Genomic DNA, 19,540 nt, shown 5'->3' on the forward strand with positions numbered 1-19,540 from the left:
TCTATTTCTTCCCATCGTTTCGGTAAACCTACTCTCCGAACAACGAGAAGACTATTTGTGTATGGGTAAAATCGGGGGTAATATCTACCCCGATCTCCCGATGAGAAACGGAGGAAGGGCACGAATGCACGAGATTGTAATCGAGGTTAGAGACCCTTCGTATCGAGATACAGGAAGAGCGAACGATGTGCTCGTCATCGGATATGGTAAAGCGATGCGCCCCGGGTCAAGAATGAGTTCTAAGACCTCGGGAAACGCGGTAAATGGTTACGGACGACGGATAGAGAGCCGTGATATTCGCACCCAACCGAACATCACAGTGCGGATATCGCTCGATGTTGATTATGGATCAGTAATTACCGAAAAAGGAAGATTTTTACCTTTTTGACTTATACTAGGGATGAAACTCTCCTACTATATAAAAGGAAAAATTTTCTTTTGTAAGACACATTGTAATACGCAAATCAAAGCAATACAAGTTTATTTTCTGCCTTTTAGTTACTGTTAAAGTTCTTGTTCACTTATTCTGTTCTTCATTCACGACTGGGCTCGAATCGGAGTTCCAATCGAGGATGAGATCACTGTTCACTCTAAGTTCAGGCTCGACCATAACATCATAATTGGTTTGATCGCTTATTTTGTTTTTAATTCATTTATCTAATATTCTTAATTATTTGTGTTGAATCAAACTACGTATCCTTAAAATTGCGTACATATTTAATTGTTATCATATTTTGGGTAAATACAGTAAAGAAAGAAGGAACCTGAGTTCATCTATTTCTTCCCATCATTTCGGTAAACCTACTCTCCGAACAACGAGAAGACTATTTGTGTATGGGTAAAATCGGGGGTAATATCTACCCCGATCTCCCGATGAGAAACGGAGGAAGGGCACGAATGCACGAGATTATAATCGAGGTTAGAGACCCTTCGTATCGAGATCCAGGAAGAGCGAACGATGTGCTCGTCATCAGATATGGTAAAGCGATGCGCCCCGGGTCAAGAATGAGTTCTAAGACCTCGGAAAACGCGGTAAATAGTTACGGACGACGGATAGAGAGCCGTGATATTCGCACCCAACCGGACATCACAGTGCGGATATCGCTCGATGTTGATTATGGATCAGTAATTACCGAAAAAGAAAGATTTTTACCTTTTTGACTTATACTAGGGATGAAACTCTCCTACTATATAAAAGAAAAAATTTTCTTTTGTAAGACACATTGTAATACGCAAATCAAAGCAATACAAGTTTATTTTCTGCCTTTTAGCTGCTGTTAAAGTTCTTGTTCACTTATTCTGTTCTTCATTCACGACTGGGCTCGAATCGGAGGTCCAATCGAGGATGAGATCACTGTTCACTCTAAGTTCAGGCTCGACCATAACATCATAATTGGTTTGATCGCTTATTTCGTTTTTAATTCATTTATCTAATATTCTTAATTATTTGTGTTGAATCAAACTACATATCCTTAAAATTACGTGCATATTTAATTGTTATCATATTTTGGGTAAATACAGTAAAGAAAGACAATGTTTGAAGTACAGAAAGAGAAATGTTATATTACTTGTTACTTGTGCAAAGAAGGTAGGAACATCAATAAATGACAATAAATTACAGCGAAATACATAGTTATATACAATAATCATGGAATATTTTGCTCGAAACATAAACAATAACAATAGTAGTAAGAACATGTCAAAAGAAGAATTATGACAATAATAAAATATAAAATAGAAACACAAAGTTCCTTTGCTTCATAAATTGGAAGTATTACGCCGAATTTCCTCCATTTTTAAAAGATACCCGTGGATTTCTTTCTTTCTTTCTTTCTTTCTTTCTTTATTTATTTATTATTATTATTATTATTATTATTATTATTATTATTTGTCGTGACCATATTGGATTTTTCATGTTCCAATTGAGCATCGACATTACATTTCTAACTTCCGTTGGGCTGTTTGGTTGCCAAATATTTAGAAAAGAGATTAGTAAAAGAGCATAAGAATAGGGCATAGATATTATAATGATACCAATTGAACTTTAAATAAGTGATGAAATTTTGTGTAAAGTATGTTATTATTATTCTTACTAGAGACTGATATATAGAGGTGGTTCAGCAGCTATAATAATAATAATAGTAATAATTATTATTATTCTACCCTATAATTTTCTTATCATTATCATATTATCGTGTGGCCACAGTTAGCGGATGTTGCACAATTACATTATAGTCTATTTCATGATCATAAAAATAAAGCCAAATACGTTGGAATGATTTGAGTACTAGAAAATCATTGCTTCAAAGACAAAAATATCATGGACTATTCGAAATTGGTTATACGAAAAGACAAAAAAGAATGACATAGGTGACTGAATATTAATTTAGATAAAATATAGAATATTGCGAGACAAATCACAACATTGTGAAAGTAGCTATTATGCTCTCAAATATATGACTTAGTGGTCAATGTAATGAGTTGAAATATATAAAGTTTTAGGTTTAAATTTCAGCGGAAGTAAAAATACGAGGTGATTACTTCTCATCTGTCTATCCTTTGATGGTCAGAATTATCCGATACACGTGCTGGTGGAAGATGTCAGATATAATCATAAAATTAGTCGAAATACTCACAAGTTATCCCAGACACCACAATTATAAAGAAACATATCAATTCTGGTCTAGTTTATCTAACACATCTTGATTTTTCGAGGTTTAGACTGATTTTTAAATATATTTAATATTTGAATCTTGATTAGTCCACGACATATAGAAAAACTGAAGAAACACTTATAATATTAATTGTGACGTTCTAAAATAAAGTCATATAAAAATGAACAGAGTGAATAACATTTAGTTAAGACATTACTGAATGAAAATCATAATAATTGACAATGCCGGTAACGAAGTATTAAAAATTGATATTAATGTTGTACGCAAAATTTGACTTCAAGATCAACTTTTATGGAGGCATGAGTAGAATTTATATTATGTACTACCACATTTATTTGCTTTCAATTCTTTAAATATGTATTGCAATTATCATTGACTGGTTCATTGTGAGGCAATAACTGCAAACAAAAATAATCCAATTTTGCAACAAAAACAAATACACGTCTAAAGGAAAATGATTGGGGAAAAATGTAAAGTAAATTAAGTAATAGGTTTGAACTTTATAGTGATCACCAAGACCCGAAAAATTGCGATAGAAAAAAAATGTATAATACATCTTGTGTTGCATTAAAGATCATTAAGACTCGGAAAATTACGATGGAAAAAAAAAGCGTATAACATACGATACATCTTGTATTGCATTAAAGATTACTAAGACTCGAAAAATTGCGGTGGAAAAAAAGTGTATAACATACGATATATCTTGTACTGCATGCACTAAAGATACTAGAACCCAAAAAATTTGCGATGGACAAAAAATGTATAACATACGATATATATTGTAATGAACTAAAAGTAATATTATTCTAGTTTATGTATAGCACTACTAATGGATCCAGAAATTGTTGTTAAGAGCATCCAATGTTGTTGATCCAATAATTGACTTTGCTCATGACAATTTCTCTCTCTCTTTTTTATTTATTTATTTTTATTTTTATTTTTTTAAAATAATTTTGATGACCGATGCAACAGACATACCATATGTAAATTTTTTTTTTGCCATAACCCATGAAACCGTTGCTCAACATTTTGCGATGTCTAAGGCAATCATGTGCCTAAATTCGTTGTATATATTAGGTATGATAATTTATAGTTTTATACCCAATGTGGGGCTTCTTTATTTTGTATTTTGCTTGTCACAGCCCATGTAATTGAATGGAGGGTGAATTTGGTCTCATATAGAATGTTTCTTGGGTAGAACAATATTTTGTGGGAAATATTTTAATTTCGAAAATTAGTTTTTTAGATAATTTTCATGTCACGACTCAAAATCTGGGCCATGAACAAACACTAAGGAAGGCAAACTCCTTATCAAAGATACTTTTATAATGAAATTTAATATTTCTAGAACATAGTTCATATAAGCCTATCACTAGTCAATCACATCATTATATGCAATCATCGTAAAATCACAAGTTCAAATCAAAGCAACAATCAATCATAAAACATAATCTACATTCATCGGTATGATAATAACTAATTCCGAATCAACCACATAAATTATACAATTCCAAAAATATAATTTCAAAACTCGACATTACAAAGCAATTCTAGAGTATAAGAAACAATACATTAATTTGATTAAACATAAAGGATAGTCTAACTCGTGCAAATAAGATACAAGACTAATCAAAAATATTAAATCTTATTCAATCTCTAAGATTTTGTGTTAGCCTCAAAGTGTAATGAGGTGTTCGTCACAAGTGTTTTGTGAACGATAACATAATCCATATCATTATTTCTGAACACGTTCAATCAAGATTATAATATATACTGTGTAAATACATTAGGAATGTTGTTGTTGTTATAAAATACTAAGAACAATAACATTTAAAACTGAGGCAATAACTAAATTAAAATATTTAAGATCTTTTCTAGTATGTTGAATAGTCTAAAGAAAACAAAAAAGAGAAAATAATTTAGGTGCATGTATAATGATATACAACTGCCCCCCCTTTGACTGTCGCCACCTAAAAAGAGGGTCTCATTTTCCTAGGCGCAAATTAGCACCGCTCACTGTGTTTTCACACTCCCACAAGAAGTACTGAACACACACACACTCTCAGTTCAGGGGCACTTTTGTCACTTTAATAAAAAGTTCCCTGAATCACACCTTCTCCATTTTGTCCTCTCATCTTTTAGTGCTCCACTTTTTATGTATGCATTACCTAAAATACCCTTGACATTTCTCCTTCTTACCTCGGGCGATTCCTAACGAACGAATCTTGTTCTTATTAGATTTTTTCTTTGGATCCTTCTCTTTCTACATAATACACATTGATTTATGGGTGTGTGTGTGTTTGGAACTACATTGGGTAATGGGTCAGTGAGTTTTGTGTGTAAAGGTGGAATCTTGATTTGTTGAATGACATTTGTTTTTGCATTTGGGTTAAGTGTTAAATGTATGAAACAACCCATTAAAGCAAAGTTCTTACTTGAGCTTTTGCTTTAATCTTTTTGTTCTGTACAAACCCTTTTGCTCTCTTTCTCTAAAAGAAGTGATCTTTTTGTGTGAAAAAGGTTTCTTGATGATGAAAACAGTGAGGTCTGATTAGTAAGGTGGGGTTGTTTTATTTTAGCTTATTGGGTTTGTCTGTTTCAAGATTTGGGAGGTCATTTTAAAGATCTAAGACTTGGGGAGCTGAAGCAATTGGAGTTGCAAGAATGAAGTCTAGTGCAAGACTTGACTCAGTTGTTTTTCAGCTAACTCCTACTAGAACTAGGTATATTTGACATGGTTATAGCTAGTTTACTCAAAGTATGTTATCTTTATTTGGTTTATGATTCACGTAATGGTGTTTTAGATTGGTATTGTTGTGTGTGTACATCAGTACATGGATGTGCATTGATCTTTGTGGATTTTTAGAGTATGTATTTATTTGGTTTTCTGTTTTCTTTTTGTTTTTTTGTTGCTGTTTTTAGGATTTGTCAGGTTTAGCATTGATTGTGTAGAATCCAATTCAAGGTTCCTTTAACATGTAGAGTTGAAAATTCAGTGGGTTAGATAACATTCTTGTTGCTATAGTCTTGATAAATGTCTTTTCATTCTACAATGATTTTTTTTTTTGAAACTGACATTTTCCTTTTAGTATTTACTTTTTAGTTATATTGCATAATATTGGAATGCGAGGAGTTTAAATGGAATAACATGGTCAGTAAGGATTCATATAGCCGACCCCAACTTGGTTGTGACTGAGACGCATTAGTTGTTGCTGTTGACATCTTCCTCTTAGTGTTTACTTTTTAATTGTATTGCATTATATTGGTTTGAGATGAGTTTAAATGGAATACCATGGTTAGTGACGATTCATATAGCTGACCCCAACTTGTTTTGGACTGAGATGTAGTTGTTGTTGACATATTCCTCTTAGTTACCAGTGGAAGGGAATTGACATTACTTTCTGATTGTTAAAGGAGTTTGAAATTTGGACTTGATGTGAATCCTGCACCAAAGTTAATTAGCTCTCTGATTTATTTGGCTTTTATGCAAATCAAAAGTAAGCTGGTGCCACGACATCTACCCTTGCACGTTGTCTCTCTACTTTCCTCTTCATTAGAGTTTGGGGAGTATTGTTTGGAGTGTGCATAGATTTACTCAAACAAATAATCAGAGTGAAGCTGTGGAAATTCTTGCTACTGATATGTGATTTAAATGCCTTAATTTTTTCCAGGTGTGATTTATTCATTATAGCTAATGGCAAGAAGGAGAAAATAGCTTCTGGTTTGCTGAATCCTTTTCTTGCTCACTTGAGAACTGCTCAAGATCAAATTGCAAAGGGTGGCTATTCAGTTTTGCTGGAACCAGATGCTCATGTCGATGCTTCATGGTTTACAAAGGGTACAGTGGAAAGGTTTGTAGTAAAACCTAGTGGTGTCCTTGTAAGAGTTCCAATTACCTAATCAGTTATATGTATTCTTATATGTTAATTAGCTTATCAATGGGAATGTTTCCTGTGATAGTTCAAGTCCAATTCTCTGAGGAGATCTTTGTGCAAAGGCATAAACTTTTTATTTGTATACAATTTCTTACTGAAATGGTTGGAACCTTCTTTAGGGACAGTTCATATTTTTGCAAAGCAAGAAAGGAAAACTTTTGCAATTAAATAGGCATTGTTTTTATATAACCAGCAAGCTAAACTAGAGATTACTTACGTAAGCATGTAGCATACTTCACAGCCGGTAACATGACGCTGCTCTGGCACATCCTACTGATACTGAGAAAGATTAAAAAAGAGAATAAGGGTGTGATAATAATGTGCAAACAAATTAGGCCAATGTTTCCTTTTCTCTGTTTTGTTAATAACAAATTGGTGTAATGTTTTTTTTTTTCTGTTATCAGGTTTGTCCGTTTTGTGAGCACTCCAGAGATCCTGGAAAGGGTGTACACCATAGAATCTGAGATCTTGCAGATCGAGGAAGCAATTGTCCTTCAGGGACACAATGATATTGGGAAAGGGCCAGTAAGTATTTCCTGATCTTCAGAAATTTCATGTGTCATGGAGGGTTGTAGACGTCAGTCCAACAATTTTTATTTCCTTGACAGGTCGAATATAAAGAAGCAAAACCCGCTGGAAATTTTGCAGGTACTTCAGAGCGAAGAACTTCTATCATCATTTATAGAAAAAGCCCAGTCCGGCCCTTTTTTATTTTATTTTTTGCTTCCCATCATCACATAGGCCAATGATGCACCTTGCGATCAAGACTTGATAAACTTTTTGGGCCTGGTTTCTTGGTTAACTTAACTATTTCACTCCTCAGCCTTTTGTGTCTTCCATTGCCTTATTGATTGGGTCCTCCATTTGCAAGGAAATAATACTCCGATATAGATCCCTAGACTCTGCAATTATCTTACTTGTTTTTGTCAGTAATCTAAGTAACTGCGGGCTTTATCCTTTAATGTTACGTGGAATTGCTGTTTATGAGACAAGATACTGAAAAATAGTAAAATTTGGACAGGTACTAAATTGACAGCAGATATTAGTGAGGAGAAAGCTATTGTCCTTTACAAGGTGACTGGGCATCTTGTATTCTTTCAAATGTTGCGCATATTATGCCTATTTCCTAATCTGGTTTATGTTTCGTGCAGCCAGGGGAATATCAACCTCAGACAAATGGGTCAGGCTCTCAGGAAGAAAATTCAAGGTATATCAATCTCCTGGAAGTTATACTTGTGTCTGTGGTTTCACTTCAGAATTCCATGGACTAAGATTTGTTGATGATGGTTAATCAACTAGAAGTACTCAATCAGATTCCTTTTTGCACCTTTGTCCCTGTTTGTTGTCGTAATATTAGGATAAATCAGTGATATCACTATGGTCAAATTGAAAAAAAAACTAGGATTTCTCTTTTGATAAAGTTGAAAGCAGGATGTCTAACTTAGCGCAGTAAGTTCATCCGGTTCATTGTAAGCTGGTGTACAAGCTGGTTAAGAGCAATATAAATTCCTACACTGGCAACCTGTTTTCCTTTTGACTGCTCTAATTTTATAGCTGCTACACATAATTTGTCCCCAAAAGAAGGCGCTCTCATAAGATCGAGAAACAGAAAGAGAAAAGAGGAAAAGGAAAAACAGAAAACTGTAAGAGTAGATGATTTATAATCTTTTGCTCATCCATTGATAATAGTGCAGATGTTCATCTTATTATGATTTTTAACATTTCAGCAGTCAAGCCAGTTTCTTTGTGTTCTGTTGGCTAGTTAACATTCAATAATATTTCTTGACAAATGGTACTTCTATCCTTGTTAGCAATCGTCCACTTTAAATCAAAGCGTTGAACAGCAGTGCCTTAGTGTGTATATTTCTCTGCATATTATGTGAGTGAGTTCAAATTTCACAGCCATAATGTAGTTGGAAAACAAGCTGATAGGCCTCTATCCTATAGACAGTCGAAGTATAGACATTAGTGTCAAAAAAAAAAATTGAGCAAGTTACTTATCAAAGGAAAAGCATTGACATAAGTTGTTTGTCACTAGCATTTGATCATATCTTCAGTTCGCATCGTTTTCATAAGCCTAATTAAAGAATCTCTGAAAATTTAATTGGACTTCCTCAGAGCTTGTAACATGTATGAAGAGCCAAATTACTCAAGTTTAATAACAGCTCCGATGCATTTTGATTGATTTGTCTTCTTATTCACTATTCAGAGTACAGCTTTTGAAGGTCCTGGAGACTCGCAAGTCTGTGCTTCAAAAAGAACAAGGAATGGCATTTGCACGTGCTGTAGCTGCTGGTTTTGATATTGATCGCATGGCACAGATGGTATCATTTGCTGAGTCTTTTGGCGCCTCACGCTTAAAGTAAGCAACTAGCAGCAACTTCTAGTTCCCTTTGTTGGAATAAACACCGCTTATTTTTAGTTTACATTCAAATCAAAGTATTCGAAGAACAAAAAATAAACAGTTAATTGCAATCAACATTGCTAAACAGTCCTATGATTCATGAAATATTTTCATGTGGCAGAGATGCATGTGTAAGATTTATGGAACTGTGGAAGAAAAAACATGAAAATGGACAATGGGTTGAAATTGAAGCTGCAGAAGCAATGGCGAATCAATTAAACATTGCTGCAATGAATGCATCTGGAATTCTGCTCTCTAATATTGCTAATAAGCCGTTTGATTCCAACAGTGAGATGGCTTCTGAGAATTATGTGAAATCAAGCGCGGATGGTAATTCAGGTAATGAAGCAAATCCTATTGAAGGGTACTCCGTTATGACTTCCCCTTCATATAGGCTGCATCCGGGCAAGGTCATATTATTTGCAAATAATAACATACATTCTTTAAGTCATCAAGGTTATAGTTTCTGTTTCTCTTTTTTGACATGCAAAACGTTCATTCCTGGGGATGCTTTCAGTTCTGACCTTGGATGTACTCTTATTGTTTATGAGGATTGAATAGGATGATTTAGGTATGTATATTTTTGTACAACATGTGCTTTCTTGAGAGAGTTGTAATATTTTTGTCATATTCTTTGGTAATATAGGGGAAAGGCCTCCATCGGATCAACAAAATCCAAATGGTCAACAACAATATCAGTTTCTTCATCCAATGTTTCCACCTTGGACAATGCATTCTCCAGGCTCTGCCGTACCTGCTTTTCAAGGATACCCTATGCAAGGAGTACCATATTATCCAGCTTATCCAGGAAATGGGCCTCTCTATCAATCTCCTTATCCAGGAATGGAAGACTCTCGTATGAGTGTCACTCCGAAAACTAGACAGAAAAGACAGTCTTTGGATAGGGGAGAAAGCAACAGTGAATCGGAGGAGGACGAAGAAATGGATAGTGAAATTTCTCATAGTCAAAGAAAGAAGGCTGGTGGACGGTCTAGGAAAAAACAATCAGGAAAGGTTGTTATACGTAACATTAATTATATCACTTCTAAAACAAAGAACTCTAGTGACAGCGATTCAGAAGCAGCTTCTGGTTCGGAAAAAGATGCTGATAGTGAAGATCTAGAAGGCAATGGTCACAATTCGGTGAACAGGGAAACTTCATGGTCATCAAAAACAAGACGAAGCCGCACAAAGTTTCAGGATGAGTCAAATTTATATGATGATGACACTGTTCGTGAGAAGGAAGCTGATGGTGGGCATTGGCTGGCATTTCAAAATTGTTTATTGAAAGGTAACGAAGAAGAAAATCACGCTGACAAAAATGGCATGTTCTCCATGGAGAAAGATGCAAGGAGGAGGCGAAAAAATACCACGGGCGATGATCCTTTGGCTATTGGTGCACAAGATGGCATTGAAATGAAGGATAGGTTGAGTGATGATATCCACACAGTTGGTGCGAAGATGTCGCGCATGTCCAGGGGACCTAATGGTGAACTTGTACTTTCAAACAGAGGATATGACAGTGCTCAAGGACTTGGTGACCAAATGGACATGCAGTTTACAGAAATAAATGGGAGAAAAGTCATGCTTAGAACTTCAAATGATGATTTTATGTTAAATGGTCGAGACAATCAATCAGGGATGAGAAATTCATTAGATCCTCTAGCTGTAAATGCATTTGAGCATGCGAATAAGATAGAGACAGCATCCTCACATGATATGGCTGATGAGTCTTTTGTTGTACCTTTTAGGTCAATGTCATTGGATGACGTTGGACCAGAGGGAAGAACTGCCATTAACATGGACTCTGAGCTTCCGCATCAAAAATCAGAAAACAACTCTGCTGGGGTTATGAGCTACTACGAGCCTAATGATTTGAGCTTGATGCCTGAGCGTGGTACAGAAAAGAGGTCAGGTGTCTATGACCCTGCGCTGGACTACGAAATGCAATTTTGCATTGAAGGGTCTGCTTCAAAGGATAAAAGAAAGAATGGAGTCTCGAATGATGGGAACGTAGGTTCTAAAAAATCAGAGAAAGATCGCAGGTCAAAAGCTACTGTTGATACTTCAGATAAGAAGAGGAGTGGGGGACCAATAAGAAAAGGAAAAATGTCAAAGTCAAGTCCTTTGGATGATGCACGAGCACGTGCTGAGAGGATAAGATCCTTCAAGTCTGATATCCAGAAGATGAAAAAAGAAAAGGTGCACTGACCTAATTTTTTCTCACTTTTTCCCCCTTTTTCGTGGTACAAAGTGTTAGTGATTTACATAGTGTTTCTGGAATATCTAACCAGTTTAAGTTGGTTATTTCATGATATATTTCCCAATAGAGTTTAAATAGGTGGAATTTTAAAATTTTACAGGAAGAGGCAGACCAAAAGCGCATTGAAGCATTAAAACTGGAAAGGCAAAAGAGAATTGCATCCAGAGGTGGCTCCAGCTCTGCTCGCTCTCCAGCGCCAACAGCCCAAACAAGAAAATTGCCAGCAAAACTCTCTCCTGGAACCATCAGGGGATCTAAGTTCAGTGACTCAGAACCTGGATCCTCGTCGCCGTTGCAAAGAACCAAAATAAGAACTTCACTGGTGTCAACTGATCTGCAAAAGGGCTCTAAAGCCAGCAAATCAACTGATGGCAGCAAATTGGCTGGTAACAAATTGAGTAGATCGGCGTCGTCCTTGTCTGAACCAAAAAAAGAAAACAATGGTGTTACACCTGATTCAAAGGCATCTATGGCACGAATAAGAAGATTATCAGAGCCCAAAGCAATCAGCGGCAAGCCTGGCACTTTGGGGAAGGCACAAAGTGCTGAATTCGTATCAAAGCCCAAGGTTCGGAGTGCGGAACCAGTGTCTAAGACGAAGCGGTCTGATGTGCCAGAGAGCAAGAAAATATCTGCTATCATAGACCTTGACAAAAAGAAGGCTGCTACTCTTCCGGAGCTGAAAATCAGAACCACCAAAGAATCGTCTGATTTGCCACAAGATAAACCAGCTGCAGAGAATATAGCAAAAGAGAAGAATGACAGGCCTTCCGTAGTATCCAAAGGCATTGAATCATGCAAGAGTGATCTAGATGAAAACATTATTGAGAAAACTGTTGTTATGCTTGAGAAGGAGAAGCCCTCGTTTGCTGTTTCCAAATCATCATCAGAGAATGACAGTGTAGAGAAAACTGACTTTGCATCTACACGTGACCCGCCCTCACCCTTTGAGGGATTTATCCGAGCTCCTGCTCCTAGCCGACTGCAAGAAGTGTCAAATACCCATGAGGTAGGATTAGTAGAGTTAGGTTAAATTAAAAGCTGGCACTCTTTGATGTTGCCCATTACACAACACAATTACTAAAAATTCTTACAGTTCAGTGATTACTATCTCAGTTGAACTTGAACATATGGTAATATATAGTTAACATGTGTAGATCATGGAGATAAAATGTTCCTGATTTCTTCCCTAAAAATGTCCCTTATTTTAGCAAAACTTTTTCAGAAGCAACAGACAGCTTAATTGATCGTAGATGTTTTAGTTTAATCTGGTATTCCTTTATATACTTTGTTCATTTTTCTTTGGTGGCATGGGGGTAAGGAGGGGAGATTTTTGGGTTTGGGGGGGCACTGTAGTATTCTTGGGGGCCGATTTGCTTGGGTGATGTGAGCAAGCTATCCTTTCAATTGTTTACATGCCAGTTGAAGTTAATTTTAACCTGCTTATGCCTATTTATTGAAAAGAGAAAATTATATTTTCACCTAAACAGCCCTTGTCAGGAAAACTTATAATATACACCTAACAACACTTACTAATGAAAAAGGAAAAAAAAAATCACCTACTTAAAGTCTCGTGTTTCAATATGTTCATATGGATATTTGTAATATATTTTCTGCCAAATGGATTTCTTGTATGTTGTTTACATGGTGCTGGGGATTCTCGTTAGCATTTGTTTATTTAGCAAAGGTTTTAATTTATGCTCTGCTTGTTTGAGTTCTTGATTGAATTAACATTAACTTGTTTGAGTTCTTTATTGAATTAACATTAGTTGCATATGCAATTGCAAAATTTGAATATTCCACCTTTATATTTGCAGGTAGGGACGAGTTATGCTGATGACACACCCAAATTTGCAAATATCGGTAGTACTGTTTATTGTGCTCCCTATGCTCGTGTCTCCTCTGTAGAGGACCCTTCTACCAGAAACTTGGAGTATGTTAAAGCACCCCCGTCGAGCTCAGACATAGCATCAACAGTTAAAGAAATTGCCAAAGCTCATGCACCTGATATTCACACCATCAGAGTAGATAACAATCCAGAAGCTGCAGAAAAGACTCAATTGAAGGAATCACCAAAAGGTTTTAAACGCCTTTTGAGGTTTGGAAAGAAGAACCATTCCTCTGCAGGAGCGGAATCAGATGGTGCAACCATGAATAGTGTCAAGCAGGATGAGAGTGCCACAAATGCTTCCTTGCCTAGTGAAGGTAACGAACTTTCAGATCTCTTAACTTGATAGCCGTAGCTGAAAACATCGATAACATGTTCCCTTTTGAAATTATGGGAACAAATTCTGGAATAGTTTTCTTGTTAAGATCCTTATCCAAAAAACAAAAATTACTCCCTCTGTCCCTATTTATTTTGCTCACTTTCCTTTTAGTCTGTCCCAAAATAACACCTTTCTATACTTAGAAATGATTTAACTTTAAGATTTTCATTTTATCTTTAATGAGATAATTTAGAGTCACAAAAATGTCTATGGCTTGTTTTAGACCACAAATTTCAAAAGTCTTTATTTGATTCTTAAACTACGTGTCCAATCAAAGCATGTCACATAAAATGGGACGGGGGAGCAATGATTTTCGTATAAATCCAAAATGAAGTTTAGGACCAGCTACCATTTGAATCCTTACAATCTGTTACTTCGGCTTCGCAAACCAAATAGGGAGCACCAAAAGCAGAACAAGAGGACAAGTGAAATAAGAATATAAAAAGATAAGAAAACATGTTAAACAGATAGCTGTTTGTGATTGGAGAGAGGGAGTGGTGGAAGGGTAGTGGATGAGTACTGTCGGGTTGAGAAGAATGGGGGAAACAATTCTTGGCTGACATTTCTTTTCAGTAGCTTCGCACAGTTTTGGAAAGATTTCTTTGATTTGTATGTACTGTAGATGACTCAATAGAATATGTCTTGATCCTGAATGTTAAACCCTTAATTCTAATTCCATCTGCACAATTGTAATGCATATGGAATCGACAATAATTTGTTCACCCTTGTCCCTCTTTAATATCCATAAGCTGACCTTATACCTTATCTCCTCCAGTTTACACTTTGAAGAATTTGATCTCCCAAGATGAAACCCCAACTGGTGGCAATGCTCCTCAGAAGTGTAAGATTAATTATATCTTTAAGATTTAAATGTGTTTTATATTTATATGTATGAATGAGGAACTGAGGCATTTACACTTGGAATACAGCTCGCCTCTCTTTGTTATCTCCCTTTCGAAGCAAGACTACTGAAAAAAGGTGACAGTATGCAGTATCAAGATTATTCAAGTCTCCTATGGTTGTCAGGTCGAGGTGTGACACATCTATTCATCATTTTTTTAATTTTGCTCACAGCTCTTTATGAGTTTCCAAAAGCAGTTCATTTCCTAAAATGTAGTATTTTGTAAAAAGGTATGGTGTTAAGATGAAAAATGTATATACGTTCGACTGCCTGTTAGCTTTCAATGTACTTTACAGTTTGGATTTGATAGTTGGTGTTTGCAGTAAAGATGCTCCAGAAATTTTTACAGTTCCTATCGTTTATTTACTGCTTCAAAGTAATTACACATTTGCAATTTTCCTTGACCGCTTATTAAGTTCAAGGGCATGGGAAATGAATATAAGAGAAAAAAGAATGTGGCAATGAAAACAGAAAAAGGGCAGCCCGGCGCACGAAGCATCCCCGATCCCCAAGAGGTGTGATGTAGGTGCTTGCATCAAAGGCTGATTCCACGGCTCGAACCCGTGAAATGTGTAGATGCATCACTTTAGTAAAATCTGGTAACAGAATAATTGCAGAAGATAAAATGAAATAAATATGTTAGAGGGAAAAAAGAGAAAAACATCAATACTGAAATTCTTTTTCTTGATATAGCCAAACCTAGTTATGAAATTCTAGCTTGACCTTACAGAACACTTGACAGCAATCTCAATTTGCTAACATATTAGCTAACTTGTATTGGAATGTCATTTCCCAGTTCTGTAAATGGGAATGACTCATAACAAAGTATATTAGTTGAAGGTGTAGTTTCTATTCTACACAAACAAAAATGTCTTTTGAGGTTTTTATCATTTCTGCATTATTCAAATCTAATGATGAGGCAGGAAACATTGCTTTTGCTCATTCTAGTCAAAGCTTCTTTGGCTAAGCATTCAGCAGCTTCTTGAGGATCTTCCAAATGCCTAATCAAGTTCACTGCCTCTTGCTGCTTCATTACCTGGTTAAAATTTCACAAGCAGAAATCAACAGTTAGCACAAGCTAAGGCTTGTTTCTTCTTTTGGTTTTGTTGGGGGGGGGGGGGAGCCGAGGGTCTATCGGAAACAACCTCTCTATCTTTATAAGGTAGGTAGGGGTAAGCTCTGCATACACACTACCCTCTCTAGGCCCCACTTGTGGGATTACACTGGGTTTGGGGGGGAGGGAGGGGGAGAGCGAGGGTCTATCGGAAACAACTTCTCTATCTTCATAGGGTAGGGGTAAGCTCTGCATACACACTACCCTCCCCAAAACCCACTTGTGGGATTACACTAGGTTTGTTGTTGGTTTTGGGGAGTGGGTGGGTGTTGGATATTGAACTTTACCTCCCATATGCCAGGACTAGCTAAGATAACAAATTCAATATCGCGATCAATCTTTTCAGAACCAACGGCAAGTTCTGAGCTTTTAGAAGGCTTATTAGCTGCAGCTCCCTTTCCAGAATCCGAGGATGTTCTTCTTACTTTAGGTAAGCGTTTGATGACAACTGATAGGAATGAAAAACAATCAACTCAGTTATAATCTCTACATCAAAATGAAAATTCACAAAGAGGGGTAAAAGGATGATATATTGTCATGCCTGGGAGGAATTTGTGTGACCAATGTGACTTTGTTGTATGCTGTTGCCTTCTGTTAATTTCGAAAGCTTCGCCTTCTTTGCATACCACTACTTTGTATTCACCCATATTTGCAAGTATTAGCTTCTCTCCATTGATGACTATTGCTGAAGCTGAACCCATGTTCCAGGTCTTCTCTAGTTCTGTTTCCCTGACTTTAGCCTTTGCATGCATATGTGCCTTTTTCAATGTTTCCTTGCTTCTCTTCCTCATCTGTGACTGAAGGAAATAGCCACAAAACATGAGCTAAACCTCTAAGTAAGCTACAGTTTCCAGGTTATGTTGCACTTGGCTATAATAACCAGCATCACCTTTCAAAGGTGTTCCCTTTGATTTTATAGATACACTAAAAGGAAAAAAAATTATTTTCCCAACAATCAGGCATCACCTGAAGGGGAGCCTTGGAGCAACGGTAAAGTTGTCTATGTGTGACCTATAGGTCACGGGTTCTAGCCGTGGAAGTAGCTACTAATGCTTGCATTAGGGTATATTGTCTACATCACACCCCTTGGGGTGCGGCTTTTCCCCCGACCCTTCGTGGACGCGGGATGCCTTGTCCACCGGGCTGCCCTTTTAATCAGGCATCACCTCTCATAAATGTCATACTGATTATCATTGAGGGCTTACCAAAAACCCAATGCTATTAACAAATACACAACAACACACAGCATATGAGACTATGGTTTCATTCTTCTTGTTGCCTTTTAAATTAAGTAGATATAAGAAAGTATTAGATATATCGATAAGGAGTAGGTGAGTTAGGCCGGCCAAATATGATATACAATTGAGACCTGCATTATGAGCAAGCTGTGTGAAAAATGTTCTTTTTCTTCTTTCCGTTCCATAACTTTGGAAAAGAGAATCGATGGCGTGTGTGTATATATATATATATTACATATATATATACACTATATTGTAACTCTCTACCAACATAGGTTGTAGTGACTTTTAAAGTTGTAAAATCTTTGTGAAATACAAATATCAATCTTCTCAAAGCTTAAAAAGGGCAGCCCGGTGTATAAAACATCTCGCATTCATGGAGGATCCATGGAAGGGCCGCACCCAAGGGTGTGATATAGACAACCTACTCTAATGCAAGCATTAGTGGATGCAATTCTCAAGCTTAAACAATTAAAAGAATTTGAGATAAAAGCAGATAAAAGGTTTATGAGATTCCATAAACCCATCTTTGGGTGTAAACCTCAACTCTACCTTTAAACAGACAAAACAACTCGACAAGCAACAACAACATGACCTTTGACACAAAATTACAAAACAAATAGTGTCGATCACAACTAAGTGAAATGTAACATGACAAAACACAAGAAAATAGTGAATCCTAAGATCATGTTATTTTCATGGTTTGTTAATTACCTCATTAAGATTGTCGTCGAACAAATGAGTCTGCAGGTACTTGGTAACTCCGCCACCAATTCGGGTGTCAAAAACTCCATAGAACCACCACTCTTGTTCTTCTACTTGTTCCCTTTGCACCACCACTTTATCACACTCTACTTGGTTATTTTGAGGTGTTTGTGGCGGTGCTCCGCCGCCTAACGGCTTTTCCTCCGCCACGTAATATCCATGAGTTATAGGCATCATCCATGAAAGCCTCTTCCCATTGTTCGTTTCTCTCTTCTTGTATCCTTCTTCTTTGGCAAGAAAGTTTCTCAACCGAAGTTTCTATTAAATTCAACAAGTAAACGACTTATAAGAGATTGAAAAACTTGCATGATGTACCTATACATGTGATTTTTGCCTAGTCCTCTGAATCGTAACAAACAAAAATACCAAACTCTATATATGAGCCTCAACTTGCTTTTGACATAGGTGCGAAGCAAGTCTATAAGATACAACAGTTGATGGCGGAATATGAGTGAGGACTTTGTTTGCCCTAAAAAATGTAACATCCGTCGTCCGCGGACAAAGTCGAAAAGAGAGGATAGCCAGGATTGTATTAGTCTCGTAAAAAAACAAACCATGCTAAAACCTTGTGACAAAGGTGGTCGATAGAAATAAGGAATATAGAAGAAAATGCCGTAAAGAAATGTTTGTAACAAGAGGTAAATGGACTCAAATTAGGGTATATAATCGTGCATTTTGGGGTGGAAACATTAAATCAATCGTCATTTCTTTTGTTTTTGCTTTGTAAACGTATTGATAAATGGTAATTAAAGTATAAAAGATTAAACAAAATGTGTATACGTTTAGAGAAATTAAGAAGCAATGTACCTTGGCTATCTTGAGTTGAAAATCCTTGAACCCCATGTTTTCAGCTCTCAAAATCCAAAAATGGCAATTGACTCTGGTTAACAATCTTCTGAGATTTAATAAAAGGGAAAGATTTGGGGAAAAAAATGTATAGAAATAGACAGAAAGAGGGGATTTTTCTTAGGCAACAGAAATTTATTCTGTTTTTCTTGTTCAAATATAGTTTCGTGAAGTTTAATGATGTTGACAAAGAGTCTAATACTTTTGAAGTTATCTATGCAGTTTTCAAAAATATTATTAAAAGATAAAAAGAAGAATGAATGATAATTTCTGTAAAGGAAGAAAAGAATCTTTACCACAGTTAATAGTAATATTTTTGGGGGAATAAATTGTTATCTTATCTCAATAGGCTTAAGTTTTATCCGCTGACTATACCTATACTAAGCACGAGATGTTAACCTGAAAAGGAGGATTAGTAACTTATTAGAGCCAGTCAATTTTCTCTTAACGATTATGATTTTTTCCTCAAACTAGCAATAAATAATAATTAAATTCTTGCACATTATCTAAAAAAACTACATCATCTAATGAAGTTACAGATATGGCCATATGGGACCAATAACTTTCTTTAAAAGAGAAGTGGAAAAAAGAGCAAGGTTTGAGATGGTTAGTTTTGTAAATTTAAGCAATGTTTTAAAATTTAAAGGCATAGGATGGTGATTTTTACTCATCATTGACACAACTTTTAATTTTATATAGTATAAAAATAAAATAAGATGTAAAGCGTCAAGGAAAGAAGAACATAAGATTTAACTATCAAATTTACTCTGTGTCATATGATAATTTCACCATATTAAATGAATATAGGTAATCCAATGTGAGATTTTGACTACAGGATTTGAGATTTTGGCTGTTCTGTTTAATTTTCAAAGGTCAAATCTATGCCTCGGGCCAAACACCTTTATAAAATATTTTAAAATTTGAAATGCTACATTTGGTTATTATTTATGGAGTCTCAAATCTATAAATTTAATTTTTGGAAAAAATGATGAAATTCCAGAGCGGTTTGTAATCATCTATGATATATGTACAAATTGTTGACTGCACCTCGCATAATGAAAAACACGAAATATAATGTGGGGAGAATCATAAATAAAAAAAAAACTATTTACCTTCTAAAACTTTTATGATG

General features: G+C 35.9%; 2 protein-coding genes across 2 annotated transcripts; one reads left to right on the forward strand and one right to left on the reverse strand.

Moving 5' to 3' along the window:
* The first annotated feature begins 4,685 nt into the window (after positions 1–4,685).
* On the forward strand, positions 4,686–14,793 carry LOC104090745 (COP1-interacting protein 7). The gene is made up of 13 exons (XM_009595917.4): positions 4,686–5,398; positions 6,347–6,526; positions 7,015–7,135; positions 7,219–7,258; positions 7,632–7,684; positions 7,762–7,817; positions 8,820–8,972; positions 9,136–9,353; positions 9,661–11,216; positions 11,378–12,286; positions 13,095–13,482; positions 14,320–14,385; positions 14,474–14,793. The coding sequence occupies exons 1-13, from the start codon at positions 5,340–5,342 to the stop codon at positions 14,524–14,526; spliced, it is 3,852 nt and encodes a 1,283-aa protein (XP_009594212.1). The 5' UTR covers positions 4,686–5,339; the 3' UTR covers positions 14,527–14,793.
* A 319-nt stretch (positions 14,794–15,112) lies between these two features.
* LOC104090744 (putative protein phosphatase 2C-like protein 44) lies at positions 15,113–18,736 on the reverse strand. Its single transcript, XM_009595916.4, has 5 exons — positions 18,370–18,736; positions 17,512–17,820; positions 16,101–16,356; positions 15,847–16,007; positions 15,113–15,481 (listed from the first exon to the last, which is right to left on the reverse strand). Exons 1-5 carry the CDS (start codon positions 18,403–18,405, stop codon positions 15,344–15,346), a joined length of 900 nt encoding a protein of 299 aa, XP_009594211.1. The 5' UTR covers positions 18,406–18,736; the 3' UTR covers positions 15,113–15,343.
* Between the last annotated feature and the right edge of the window lie 804 nt (positions 18,737–19,540).

Source organism: Nicotiana tomentosiformis, chromosome 9 (assembly GCF_000390325.3).
Source record: "Nicotiana tomentosiformis chromosome 9, ASM39032v3, whole genome shotgun sequence".
NCBI lineage: Eukaryota > Viridiplantae > Streptophyta > Magnoliopsida > Solanales > Solanaceae > Nicotiana > Nicotiana tomentosiformis.